General features: G+C 39.9%; 1 protein-coding gene across 3 annotated transcripts; it reads right to left on the bottom strand.

The window, feature by feature from the left end:
• Window positions 1-573: 573 nt before the first annotated feature.
• clta (clathrin, light chain A) lies at window positions 574-12,011 on the bottom strand. Of its 3 annotated transcripts, XM_034891817.1 has the most exons (7): window positions 11,720-12,011; window positions 10,963-10,991; window positions 9,210-9,327; window positions 8,483-8,594; window positions 6,205-6,258; window positions 3,184-3,219; window positions 574-1,743 (listed from the first exon to the last, which is right to left on the bottom strand). In XM_034891817.1, the coding sequence occupies exons 1-7, from the start codon at window positions 11,898-11,900 to the stop codon at window positions 1,572-1,574; spliced, it is 702 nt and encodes a 233-aa protein (XP_034747708.1). In that variant the 5' UTR covers window positions 11,901-12,011; the 3' UTR covers window positions 574-1,571. The 3 variants fall into 3 exon arrangements, with proteins under 3 accessions (XP_034747708.1, XP_034747715.1, XP_034747724.1); XM_034891824.1 differs by lacking the exon at window positions 3,184-3,219; XM_034891833.1 differs by lacking the exons at window positions 3,184-3,219; window positions 6,205-6,258 and having other exon boundaries at window positions 11,720-12,010.
• Window positions 12,012-14,070: the final 2,059 nt, after the last annotated feature.

Genomic DNA, 14,070 nt, shown 5'->3' with positions numbered 1-14,070 from the left:
CATGTGATTACGCACAATATTACTGTTTCATTATCCACAGTGACGTGTTTATGAACTAATTGAATTAGTCGTTTCTGTGGGAATGTTAGCTTGGAGACTTGACTGAGGTAGCGTGCCAAAAATAAAACCAGAGATGACCTCTCGGCTTGACGGACATTTTAACTCCAACACACACACGGTTTCTCACTTGCAAAACATTCCTTATGAATATAAAATAAGTAGGAATAAAATGAATATGCATCATAATATCAATAGTTAAATAAATGTGTAATATTGCTCTAGCATTGGTTATGTGCATCTTGTGTTGAAAAGTGCCTGTTCTCCTGACAATAGAGCTTTGAAAGCTTTGTTGTGTTGTTACGTAATACTACTTTATCACTAATATGGGGTCTGGTCCACCTGGTTGTGGTTGGTCTGTTTAGTACATGTCTAAGAAGTGGCGCGTTACATGGTTAGACACAACACTGGTCACTTATTGGAACTGTTCCTGTTGGCAACAGCCAACACTCTGTGGTCCCATCAGTTACTCTCTTAAAGGCCTCACACTTGAAAATTAAATATCCAGTTGAAGAATGACAGGAAGAGCGCTTTTAATCACTTTTTACTGATATTGAAATCAAATGGACAATGAACACGTATGTAAAGCAACAGCTGGCTAACATCTAGTTCTCTCTTCAAAACCACAACTTTGTAATTTCAGTGACATTTTATATACTGTATATATATTGCCTTCTGTATATGTACATAGGTACACGCATAGAGTACATACACACAAACTGTTGAGGTTTACACACACTTTGTATAGTTCCTGACGGGAGAGGGGAGAGGCTTTTGAAAGGAAATGCATAGGTTGGAATATTTAACACAATATGCCACATACAGGCTCTACTCACACACACACACACACACACAGTTCAAAAGTACACACACTGAATTTGGAGTTTTGCCTTAGAGTTTGGTCCATAAAAAAACAAAAAGAAAAACTGTGAAGATACTTTTTTGTAGGGATGGGAAACAAAAAGGTGAATAAAACCATTTAACACTAATCAACCCTGCTAGGTCAGAGTTAGGAGTACAGCATCATGGGAATAATATTGTTTGGGGGTTGTGTGAAGCAGGTTGTAGTGTAGCTGGAGGCCCAAACAAACATCAGCCCTTCCCTTTTAGTGTCCCAACTCACCACCCTTACAAGACCACAGACCTGGTGTTGATCTAACAGGCCTTGATCTTAGTGCGTTAAACAGTGAGGAAGATGAATAACAATGTGTTGATTGAACTGTGGAAGATATGCACACAGGTGAAAATCTTTGAGGGGGGGGGCAAGAAATGGTGAGCTGGTGCTTTAAGGCTGTAATCTCTACAGACCTGCCAGGTGGGAGATAGACGAGGTCAGGACCACTGGCTATATCCTTCCATGGGGGTGGGGGTGGGGGTGGGGGATTGTGCACGGCAAACAGATATGCAGAAGGGATGTAAGCCCCGTCTTTAGAATAGAGATTGTGGTGGTTGGGTTGGTTGGTGTGTGGTGATAGAGGATGACATGGAATGATGCCCTGAGCAGCCTTGGCTACTTAGCGGACCAGCGGGGACTGCTTCAGGGAGATGAGGACGGAGCGCATGCGAGACACGTCTTTGGCTTGCTTGCTGGACTTGGGGTTAAAGTCGCAGAGCCGGGCCACCCGCTCCCACTCTGTGCCGGGGTCGTTCTCATCCAGATCCGAAATCATGGCCTCCTCAGCCGCCCTACACGCAACAGGGAAGAGGAGAAGGAAAGGGCAGGGAACAGAAAATCAGTGGAGGAAGAAGTAAGCTACACCAAAATGCACGTGCAGCTCCAAGGAAGTCCTCTGCTGCTGATCATCAACGCACACAAGTCTGGGTGGAAAACATGGTTGTGCCTCTGATGATTCATTTGTCAGATATATTAAATTACCTTTACAATTTAAGTCTGACATCAGGAATACTCAGCAAGAATACTGCTCAAATCTATTGAGCATAATTCTTTCTAGTCTCTTTTTATGGCTCGGTGGTACTTTGATGGTTCAGCAGAGTCTACCTCAGGGCAGAACAGTCCAATCAGCACACAGAAATAGACATTCATCTGTGTTTAGGCCCCCAAAAGGGAAACAAGCTACAACAATTTCATTACCCGTGGCATGCCCCCAACTCTGCTTACACATTACAGTACAGTCAGCTGTATTTTTGATTCTCCATAACAGTAAAGGGAGGTACATACAATATAAAACACTGATGATAAATCCAAAAGACAAAAACAAACCAAAGCTATTTAATAATTCTGATTATTAAATTAATTGTAAGGTCTGATAAGCATCTTTGGTTGGTTAAAAATGCAGTTCTTTACAGAACCGGGGGAGGGGACTTTGACCACACTTTAACTTGCCCTGTCGTATACTTACAATGTTCTCTTTCCTAAGCAAGAACTAAGTATAGGGATGATGAGCTCATCTGTATACTTGTCCTTGATTAAAAAAGGAACAATAATGGCAAGTTGTGTTTTCTCTGTCTCTTTTAACCAAGCCAAAAAGAACCGGAAGCACTGCTGGGCCTTAGCCATGCATTGCACTGCGGCTGAAAAGCAGGCTATTTGGAGGTGTGGAAAATAATGCGTTTACTTTGATTACTTGTGTCATAATTATCGAGCAGATCAATTACCGTTTTGTTGGGGACGGCTTTGGTGTATTTAAACCATATTTACACCACAGGGCTTACCACATAACACAAAATTAAAAGAAAAGACAAAACTTGCAAATGCAAGCCATAGATTATGGCTAAACAAATGTAAGCCCTCATCACACCCCACCCATAAACAGTAATAATTCCACTGCCGTAATACTTTTCTTTCTATTCCCCACCCACCCTGCAAGCACAAACTAAGCTACTAACTAAAACACAGTACACAAAGCAAAATGGGGATGAGAAGCCAATGAACATTCACCGTCACAACCAACTACAAATACACAAAAAAGGGACTAGAGGAACCACATCACATAAGGGACATTATAACAAACTTCTATCTAGGCAGTGGAACTAACTATTGGGATAGTAAACTGGGTATCTGTGTAACGTATAATTATCTAACACACAAACACACAGAACTGCATCTACCCCTTGTCAAAAATAGAAAGTATTTGGAGGTTCTGGGGTTTCATAATTTTACTTAACTGGTCTAGGCGGTAGCAAGGATGGTTAATGTGTGTGCTTTAAGGTGCATAGGAAAAGAAAACAAGGAGAAACAGTTTCACAAGTCAGAATTTAGAAGAGAGAAGGGATGAAATGAAAGACAACAAAAATGAGCATAGTGCAGATGTTGAAAGCCAGCATGCAAAAGCATTTTTTTTTTTAAATATCGTATTTTTTTTTGTCAAAGTGTCAAATGATTAGTGTGCAGCCTTTGGTTTGGTGAGTGAAAAGGAACATATTTTACTTTAAATATCTGTCGGTTACACAAAGATAATGGCCTGGGGTCATTTATAAAACTTTCAATTATTTTCTAAGTAGGGACAAAACACGAGCCCATCATCTCACTAACATCTTGATCGATAACATTTTACAAGCAATTGGATCTCGTCTTATCACAAGATACAACATTCATTTGATGAAAATGTCAGCTCCCACTGTCCAAATCTTAATAGGTATTGTTCAGACATTGTGTGGAGATGCATTCATTCTCTTGTCACATTTTGTTTTAAAATGTTTTATTCCCAACATTTGTGTGGGAAGTGTTAACCACATCATGCAACTCCATCTGTTCTTACATAATATAAATGACGCCTCTGGAGTCCCCCTTAGTCTCACACCAACAATATGAAGGAGGAGGAAGCGGTGTAATTTGTTGTCATTCTACACCAACACTGCTGGGGCTCAATCCCACATTTAAAATAATCCGCTGCATTAACTGCATTGAGGTGTACACATAAAATAAAATGAAAAACACTATTGAAATACCTGGTGAAAACCCCCTTTCCCTATTCATGAGAGAAATGCATTTTAACCAGGGCCATATTAGATATGACCATCTGTACATTATTATTAACTTACATAAACATTGGAAATGTAAGGCCAATTTAAAAAAGGAAAACAGCTCAACGACCAACTTAATGAAAGTAAAGATTTTTACCAGAAATTTGAACCACTTTCACAAAACACTAGATTTCAACTCTAAAAAACACTATTTTAATAATAACTAAGGACAAGTCAAACACTGCCATAAGTTTGGTCTCTCCTCAACCTTAAAAACCAAAGCTGATAAATAATACATTTAATAAAAAGAATTTAAAAAAAGTGTACACCAAAATGCAGTCTTAAGGGCACTCCCAAGTAATTTGGTAGCAAAACCAAAAGCTGCACAGCTCAGCCTATTGGATAGCCAGCTGGGCAAATTAGCATGTCATCGTGCTGGACAGCAGTAGCTACAGAGCAGATCATATTCTAAAACAAACAGAGCAGTTTGAAGCAGTTGTGTTACCATGATATGACCAATGATATGATCAATTCTTTGCTGGGCATTTAATTTAGCGGCATTAAGTGAGAGAGATAGTGAGTGCTGGACTCAATTTCACAAGTCAGGCAGGTTAAAGAAACCCACAGTTTAAACTGTTCAATGTTACCTGGAAATAGATTGAAGAACCAAAATGATGGAAACAAAACTGTATAAAAGATTATAACATATCCTCAAAGAGCAACACAAGTTATTAACTAGAGTTTCTCAATGCTGGAGATGGCTCAAATAAAAGCAACACTTGTTCTGCGTTCCTGACAGTTTTTAGCCAGTAAGTTACGACTCACGACTCTGTAGCGCTCCAGGCAAAGCCACCATAGACCCTTCTAGCTAGCTAGCGGCTACTCACCGTTGACGTTATCTAGAGTTAGCGGATTCTAGAAATTTCTAGTTGGCAACATATTTCGGGCTTTATTTAATAAACATAACCTTTAGTAGTACAAAATCATATGTGTGTTGTTTTGATTACAATGTGCGGAATGCACAATGCTTTACGTTGCCTATTTATTTCCATTTCTCAATCAACAGGGTTCGCAATTGTTGTTTGTGTGTGTGTGACGTCAAAACTGTAATTGGGAGTACTAGAACGATCTGGTACGAGTTCATGAGTAGTAAGTTATGGGTTTGACTGCCGTTCCAGGACACTTTCACGGGTAGAAGGTTTTGAAAACACGAGTTACGGGTTGCCTGGAATGCAGCATAAAAGCACTTTTCCGGTTTTGGCCCCCCTACAGGTTGGAAGCGGAATTGTCCATTAAATTATGCAAGTTTGACAGATCGTGTAGCGGACCTGTAGCTTAAATGAGACACTACGACAGGCGTGAACAAATTCCGCTTCCAACCTGTAGGGGGACCGAAGCGGGAAGTGCTTTAGTGTTACTTTGCATCCTATATTCTGCATATTTCCCTACCCTTTACACAAGTCAGTGGCTAGGGTGGGGATATGGGGGGTTATGGTGAATACTTAGGAAGTGTGACTTGTCGAGATTCAGAGGAAGGAACCAGCCCCAAGAACCACAATTCTGCACATTGTTCCGTCAAATCCTATTTGGTTTTATAACCACTCAAGATTTACAAAAGGAATGTTTAGGCGATGCCACCCAAAGAAACACCCAAGTCCAATTATAAATACACAATTGCTTCAAACAAATCTATATGCGTGTAGATAAACTTGTGTGGGGGACGGGGGGCATGTTAATAAACCAATCACTTTCTGTGAATAACACATACATTTACTATAAGCAAGTGTTAATTGTTGGTAATTGTCATGTCTGATCATGCTCAAATGAAGAAGTTAAACAGTATGGAAGTGAAAAATGGATGAGGCACAGTTATGAAAATAATTCATTAGATTGATGTCACAGATGAGCGTGGTTGTGTGTGAGTGTGTGTAGTAGAGCTCTTTACTGAAATAGGCATTCACTTACGAATTGCATGCAGACATGTGGTGAAAATCATTACTGCAGTTTAAATTTGAAAAAGAAAAGAAAAAGCTAGACGCTGCCTGGGACAATTTGAAATGCAAGTAGTTTAAAATGAAAAACTAAAAGGTTGAACTAAAACATGGCAACACAACGGGAGGTAAATAATGAGATGATGTCAATGGTTGGATGCTGGCAGATGACAATGGAGGGGGGGGAAAGCAAAAGAAATGATGAGGGAGGATGTTAGTTGGAGCAACATACACATAACCAATGAGCTCAGAGAAGGGCTGCTTGTAGAAGTCTTCATCCAGCACTCTGGACAAACATCCGCCCAAACGAACAGAGCAGCAAGAAGGCAGGAGAGAAGAGAGACAGCGATAAAAAGGAGAAGAGGATGGAAACACAGGTATTATAGGTTACCATACAATAACAGGATATGGCATAGCATAAAAAAACTTCTAAATGCAGTGCCAGGGGGCTGTCAGCTGTTTGTGTCCGCCCCTTGAAGTCAGCATCGGCTCTTCAAATTCAAAAATAAATCCAGATCTGAGAGTGACTTCAAAAGAAATTCAAATGGTTCCCCTTTGTCAACTGATTAGTCAATTAATTGAATCCTCATGATATGTTGTAACTATATTATTATTACTATATATAAAAAAAAAAAAAAAGATTTCTGGGCCTTCTTTTGAAAGCTCAAAGATAAATTGTAAATTGGGGGATATGGATCTGTCTTTTGTGTACATTGAATAAACCAAGTGATTAATTGATTAGTTTGGTAAAGAAGAAATATTAATAATGAAAATAAGGGTTAGTTGCAGCCCTAATTCTACCTTTTTCAGTTATTGGTTTTAACCAGACAAAGACCTTATGATAAAGATTACCCATCAACAGTATCTTTTTTCCACCAAACACAGGGTTGCCAGATGAGTAGAGAGTCATGGGTGCAGGTAGTTTATTATTAATAGGGCAGCAGGGCTGCATTACAGCACAGCAGAACCTGAGACATAAACGTCAATTCACCTCTGAAACGATACATGACTAAATCAGTCTGTATGTTTATTTGTCTGATCATTTCTTTTGCACAAGGCAATCTTTAGATCAGATCATTCTTCGTATCTTTAAAAAAAAGCAGGGAGCCTCTCACACTCTGTAGTTGTGATCAGGTAAAGTTAATCAAAGTAAATAATAAAAACACAATACAATAACTAAATCCATTGTACAGTAAGAGCTAACTTTAGCTGTTAAATTAAGGTTAGCTTAACCTTAAGCAGAGGTCTAAAAAATATTATTGAGTAAACAGTGCTGTGCTGGGAAACAACATAACTGAACCTGTATGTATATGAAGAGACACACCACCACACAGAAGTATTTGTTGCAGAGAGAGAGAGAGAGAGAGAGAGAGAGAGAGAGAGAGAGAGAGAGAGAGAGAGAGAGAGAGAGAGAGAGAGAGAGAGAGAGAGAGAGAGAGAGAGAGAGAGAGAGAGAGAGAGAGAGAGAGAGAGCGCATCATGTTCTTGGCTCATCTACTGTAACATCTCAGGTTGCCCACCTAAAAAGAAAAACTTGACTTTGCATTATTATATGTGTGAACAAATAATCTGCTATCTGAAGCAGGGCTGTACAGTGCAACATAAATGTTGCATCTGCGTCTAAGTTATGTCTATACATTTTGAGAGAGAGAGAGAGCGAGAGCAAGAGCAAGAGCAAGAGCAAGAGCAAGAGCAAGAGCAAGAGCAAGAGCGAGAGTGTGTGTGACAGTGAGTTGCAGTGAGTTGTGTGTTTGCAGTAAGGTTACAGCTGTGCATGTAGCAGTGCAGTAAGTGTGTACAGTGTGTTAAAGTGAAGGGAGTTAACTCAGTCTCATAACTTTGAACTGACCATCAATTTTAAATCTTTTTGTTTATCCATTGACGGCTTTCAGCATACCTGGTTTTAGGAGGTGCCGCAATCCCCTCAGCAACCCTACTTCCCGTGACCATGATTAAATAACATGAAATAATTATATTTGAAACAATGTCTGCATTTTATTCAGTTCTATATTCATTTTAAAGTTCATAGAAAATGGATTTTTCAACTCTGACAAACAACTTGAATAGTCTCAAACTATAGTGGATTTACTTGAAACGTCTTTACTCCTGCTACAATTCTGTGGCCCGTGCAACAAAAACCTTTAACCTATATAGCACCGATGCTATGCGCACAACAAGTTAGCGTGCAGCACTGTGGAGGGTTGGAAACATTGATGTGCTGGGACAGCAGCACATTGCCTTTCTGGAGCCTTGCTACGGTGAAGCTATTTCTTTTCCTGTTGGAGATCCTACACACTGAGGCAAACCTCAGTATTCGGTTATATGCTCCCCTGTGGCTAAAACCAAGACTGCTGCTAATATTAAACATTCAAACCTTCTCCATATCATCATTATCATCATCATCGTCTTGGCGTTTTGGTCCAGACAAAAATGAAAATGGTTCTTATTCATGATGAGGCCTCCCTCATTGTTCCTTGTCTCCCGTTTCTCCCCCTCTATGAAGCCAGTACCTGTTGTTGGTTTTGGTTTTCTCCAGCTGCTCGTTCTGCCTGGCATGCCACTCTTCCAGCTCCACCTTGGCTTTCTCCTTCCACTCTGACTCTTGCTTGCGAGAGTTTTCATCTGAGTAGGGAGATTATCGTGGAGAGAAGCGACAAAGAAGTGAAGAATGATATGAACGACAGAGTAGGGCACATTTAACACACAACCCCATTTTCTACGATAAAGGAAATGCTAGGTGTGAATCTACAGCACTTGGTGTAGATATCATCATATCAACCTTTGTTTCTCAGGCAGCAGTGGTCTGTCCTGTTCCATATTAAAAGACTCTGGTCTGTGCTTACCTACTCTCGCTTTGCCAGACCCTCCTCCGAAGTGCAATGAAGGAGGGTCTGGCTACTCTGCATAGCATTCGGGGATGGGAGGAAAACGAGCTCTGGATTAATGGCATTTCTTGAACCAGTCAGATTGGCCATGGGCGGCGCTAAGCCTCGCACAGAGCAGCTCTTAAATAGTTGTGCGAGAGAAAACAGATTGGACAGATAGTCTAGCTAGCTGTCTGAAATTACCCTGCAGAGATCTGAGGAGCAGTCAACAATAGTCCTCACTGATCCACCAAATTTAAAATTCCAACATTAAGAAAGGGGAAGGAAACAGGAAATACATGCATCCGGCAGAATTTCATGCCAGCGGAGCATTCCCGGAAGTGCAACGTCAAGTTTTTAGACTAGTGCTTACCTAGCAACTCCAGCCGCTCGCCTTGCTCCTCCCTCCACTTGCGTAGGCTTTCAGGTTCAGCCTGCAGCCGGTCTGCACTGGAAATTGCTGCATAGGCGTCAGATGGACCATTGCTTTCCTGTTATGAGATAATTAAATGACTTCATAGAAAACCATGTCATCAATGTAATATACGGAGATACGGTGAAGGAACATTCTAATCCTTTATTATTCATCTTTCCAACTATCATCTGACTGTTCTTGGCCTGATTCCAATATGCATAGAGTATGGTTGTTCTTATTAGGTAGCTGTATACGGTTTGAAAAAGCTTTATTACAACCACATTTGGCCCACTACGAGTTTCTATCGCTGCCAGATAGAATTCCTGACAGTGCAAAAGGCAGCGATGTTGCAATGAATGCACAGGAAAAGGAAGTTGGAGCGAATCTATCAGCCAGATATTCAAACCTCTGAGGTCAGCACTGAAATCACACTACTAGCACTAAAAAGGAAGTAAGAATTTTTAACACCACCACTTAAATACAGTACTACAACTGTCTTTATTTATATTTTATACAATGAAAAAGATGCACAATTTTGTCGACATTAGGCAACTTTGCGTTTAAACAGTCAGACAGGTTTAGAACCAGGTTAACCAAACTTTCTAAGAATTAAAAATCGCAGACGATCCAATGTAATGTACCCAATGTAAACACCCATTACAATTTACAGGCCAACTCCCTGGTTCAACTTCAGCCTAGCGCACTTGATGTAGTTGAGCGGCACACCTTTCTTTCTGTGCAATGAGCATTTATTACCAGCATTTCAGGTGGTCTACCGTTTCGTTTTACCTCCAACTCCAAGCAACTACTTTGGTGAGTATAATGTTATCATAACTTATAGATGTGACAACCAAAATGAAAAAAAAAACGATGTTGTAATTAACCAGAATTATTCTTTGACAGTTGTGGTATCATTCAAACCCATTAAAAACACAGACAGGCCCCAATCTACATTTCAGCTTGAAAAACTGTGACGATTGAGAAGAGCCGGACAAAAGCCATATGTAAGATGGGCATAAATTGAGGCTAAATACTGTGCAAGTACCACAAATCTCCAAAACCCTTTAACAGGGCCTTACCCAGATACCCAATCTGCAAAAAATGTCCAATCTGAAACAAACCAAAGTGGCAATCCCAAACTTGTATGTAGATGTGAAATATAACGCACCAACGTCACTTAAGTCGTCAGAGAGAGCCGCCCAAAAAGTAAACTAAAGGTAATAGCGCAAGTCCACATAACAGGTCTCGGCACCACGCCCTCTCCACTACAGAAAGTGCTTGTACAATTTTATTTCTGATCACTTTCACTGACTGTGGAGTTTGTAGACTAGAGTTCTCACTTTACTGCATTGACTGCTGTATATGTATATGTTAAATAACAAATACATCAATGTGACTGCTGGTTTAGAGTCAATTCTTAATGTAAATATGTACAAGGTTAGTGGGTTTCTTGTACGGTTTACAGCAGTCATTCTGAGAATCTCTTTAATATCCCAGCAAATGTAATAATGTAACGGAAATACCCCTGATCAAATAGATTTGAAATCAAATCAGAAATTGAAACGAATTGGGACGTTGTGAACCGGAAAATCCGTGCGATACAGACCTACTACACGCAAAATACAGAGAAACAAACACGATGACAGAATTGGCAGTTGGACAATTTAAGAGCAAAATCGTTAAGAACAAAAACAATGTGAAAACGTATTACCACATGAAGCTCTCCATTGACAGCCCCATCTGCAAAGATACAAGGAAAAATCCGGTTAGAATTCAAGCAGACAAGTACAACCAAATACGATTCATTAGGTTTAGGAAGAAAACAACAAAAACACTTTAGACCTTGGCTAACTGGGAATCTTTTACTATTGCTCAATCCTCAAGATTTGCATAAACACATATTTTATAATATGATATGTCAGCACTTCTGACCGACTACAATTGCTAAACCAAAACGAAGCTACAGCTTCAAGGAAACGAAGCAGTCATGGCCAAAGGTCGTTTAGCTACATGAATGTCCTCTTTTGGTTGGGTTTGGCTGATAAATACGCGCTGCCAGCAAGTAACGATAACGTTAAAGCTCAATATGAAGCAATGAATGACACGGGCCGACACAGCCAAGAACGTTAGAGCGGATACCATCAGACCGCTTCATTTACATAACAAACAAATAAAAACAAAAAAATTAAATAAAAGGTTTTCCGTTTTCGTGCTTATTTGTCAATGTTTCATTGCGTTGACTGTCACTTTAACGTTAATGCCAGCTAAACCCACTTGGCTAGCTAAGCTAATATTAGCAATCTGACCAAAAGAGCATCAACGTCAGTGTCCATTAAGAACGAAATAAGGATTTGACGGAAGTTTAAGTTTGACACAACACCCTACGATAAAAGCTAACGTTAACAAGAGAGACAATGTTAACGTTGGGAAGGAAACTGCCTCTACTTGACCACAAGTCAGTCAGTCACCGTTGGAGGAGTCTACAAGCGACGAAGGGACCTCTCCGCTGTCCAGGATGCTGAAGCCTTCGTCGTTTTCAATCCCCGCAATTTCGCTTTCCTGCTGGGCCAAGAACGCAGCAGCGGGGTCTTCTTCCGAGCCTACACCGTTTCCAGCCGCGGGCGCGTTCAGCATGTCAAAATCATCCATGTTGTGAGTACTTGTTGGAGGATAAATTTCAGTAACGGTCTGCAGGTGTAGCGGTTGACTGAAACCGACTGGCTAGCTCAACGGGAAGAAGGGCGACAATAAAACATCATGCGAAACGGAAACGGAAGAATAACCAATCACAAACCAGGGTAAGTGATTGATAATACAAACAACCAACCACAAAACAGCTACCTTAAACTGGAACCAATCAAATTTATAAACGCTCCTGCATACGGGTCCCATGACCTGCTATGTGTCAGAGCAGTGAGAAAAATCCGCAGTCTGATTAGACGAGATTCTACCGCTACATACTAGATAACATGATAACTTTTTCAGGCACGTATTGATAATTTGTTAAATCAGGGCTCAGTTATACTCTTTTAAGGCAGACATAAGAATGGTTTCCTTAATTTTGGTTTTATCAGATCATAGAACATTCTGTCAAAAGAGGCAACATCCAGCTCAAGCACAATGTCATGGTGATTAATTATTAACAGCTCTGAAAGTCTAAAAAGGCTCATGTGACAGGCAAGCACTCACCTGACTCAAGGTATATAGTTGGAAGAAAATAAAGGATATTTGTTTTAAAAATAGAACAATATCAGTTAAAATTACCAAACACTTAGGGATTCAATAGTGCATTATTTAAAAAAACGAGAAATTATAGCCTTTTGCTCCTACAGCATTATAGAAATAGAATAGCAAAATATTAAACATATGTATGTATGTATGTATGTATATATGTGTGTATATATATATATATATATATATATATATATATATATATATATATATATATATATATATATACATATACATACAGTATATATGTACATATAAGGAACAGAAAATAAGAATTATGACAGTAATATTAACACTAGGCCCGCACAATTGATCATTATAAAATCGCGATCTTGATTCACCCTTAATGACTTTGATTTTCATTTAATTTTACCAGCTACTAATTTTACAAGCCGCAAACGCTACTACATTCTTCTGTGAGTTTAAACAGACTGTATGAAATAGGTTTTAAAGCGCTCCCAAGTGCTGCAATGCTCTCCCTTCTCTTCAGTGAAGCCTCTATGTTTACAGGCTTGTGGTGAAATGTTCTAGGTGCCAAAAAAAAATCTGTTTGGTACTGCCAATTTGTTTTGTTTTGTCATGGTTCATGTGTGAAACAAACATTACACTTCATGAGAAAATAAATCATGACAGAGAATCATGATATCAATTCCAAGCTAAAAAAAAAAATCGTGATTCATATCTTTCCCAGAATCGTGCAGGCCTAATTAACAATACAAACACCTTCTATATACGTATGAATAAGAATAGTATATTGGCACATTGGACAGGTCACAGTAGGTGACATAGAGTCATAAACAAATAAATAACTATACATAGTGCAGAATATTGTGAAAGGGTTGGTTCATGTTGCAAAACAGCTAGCAGTGCTACATTATGTTGTTGTGTTGAAGAGTCTGACTGCTGTTGGAACGAAGGACCTGCGTGACACTCACTGCACAGAGGCTGCAGCAGTCGTCTGTTGAAGATAGGGAACCCACCGTTTCTAATTTGGCTAACATCCTCCTCTCCCCACCTCATCTATGATGTCCAGAGGGCAGACCAGTACCGAACTTGCCCTCTTCACCAATATGTTGAGTCGTTCTGTTTCACTCTTTGTGGTCGCGGCTCCCCAACCAGTGTCATGGAGCAGAGTCCTGCACTCACCAAGGGACCTGAGTCTCCTTGGGAGGTGAAGACGACTTTGGCCCCTTTTGAGGACTGTGTTTTTGGACCAGTCCAATTAATTGGTGAGGTGAACACCCAGGTATGTAAGAAGTGATAAGGAAGAAGGCGTAGAAAATAACAACGCATACAAATGTTATTCTTTATTTTTTTGTCATTTTAGTTTTCATGATGAATAAACATGGCATAAACATGGGGAACAGTGTGCAAATAACTTAAGTGAGGAACATAACTGAATATGGCTCACATGGCACAAATAATAAGTCACGAGTGTTAGTGGTGCATACTGAGTTTTGAATGTACTGGGGGGAGTTAACTTAGCAGTCGTACAGTTGGAACTATAGTGGAAGATTTAGATACTGCACTCTGTTGAAGCTCCACTGTGTTACTGATATGGGATATAGAGTGCAGAAATCCAAAGGGT

Source organism: Etheostoma cragini, chromosome 2 (genome assembly GCF_013103735.1).
Source record: "Etheostoma cragini isolate CJK2018 chromosome 2, CSU_Ecrag_1.0, whole genome shotgun sequence".
NCBI lineage: Eukaryota > Metazoa > Chordata > Actinopteri > Perciformes > Percidae > Etheostoma > Etheostoma cragini.
This window is presented reverse-complemented; position numbering and strand designations above follow the sequence as displayed.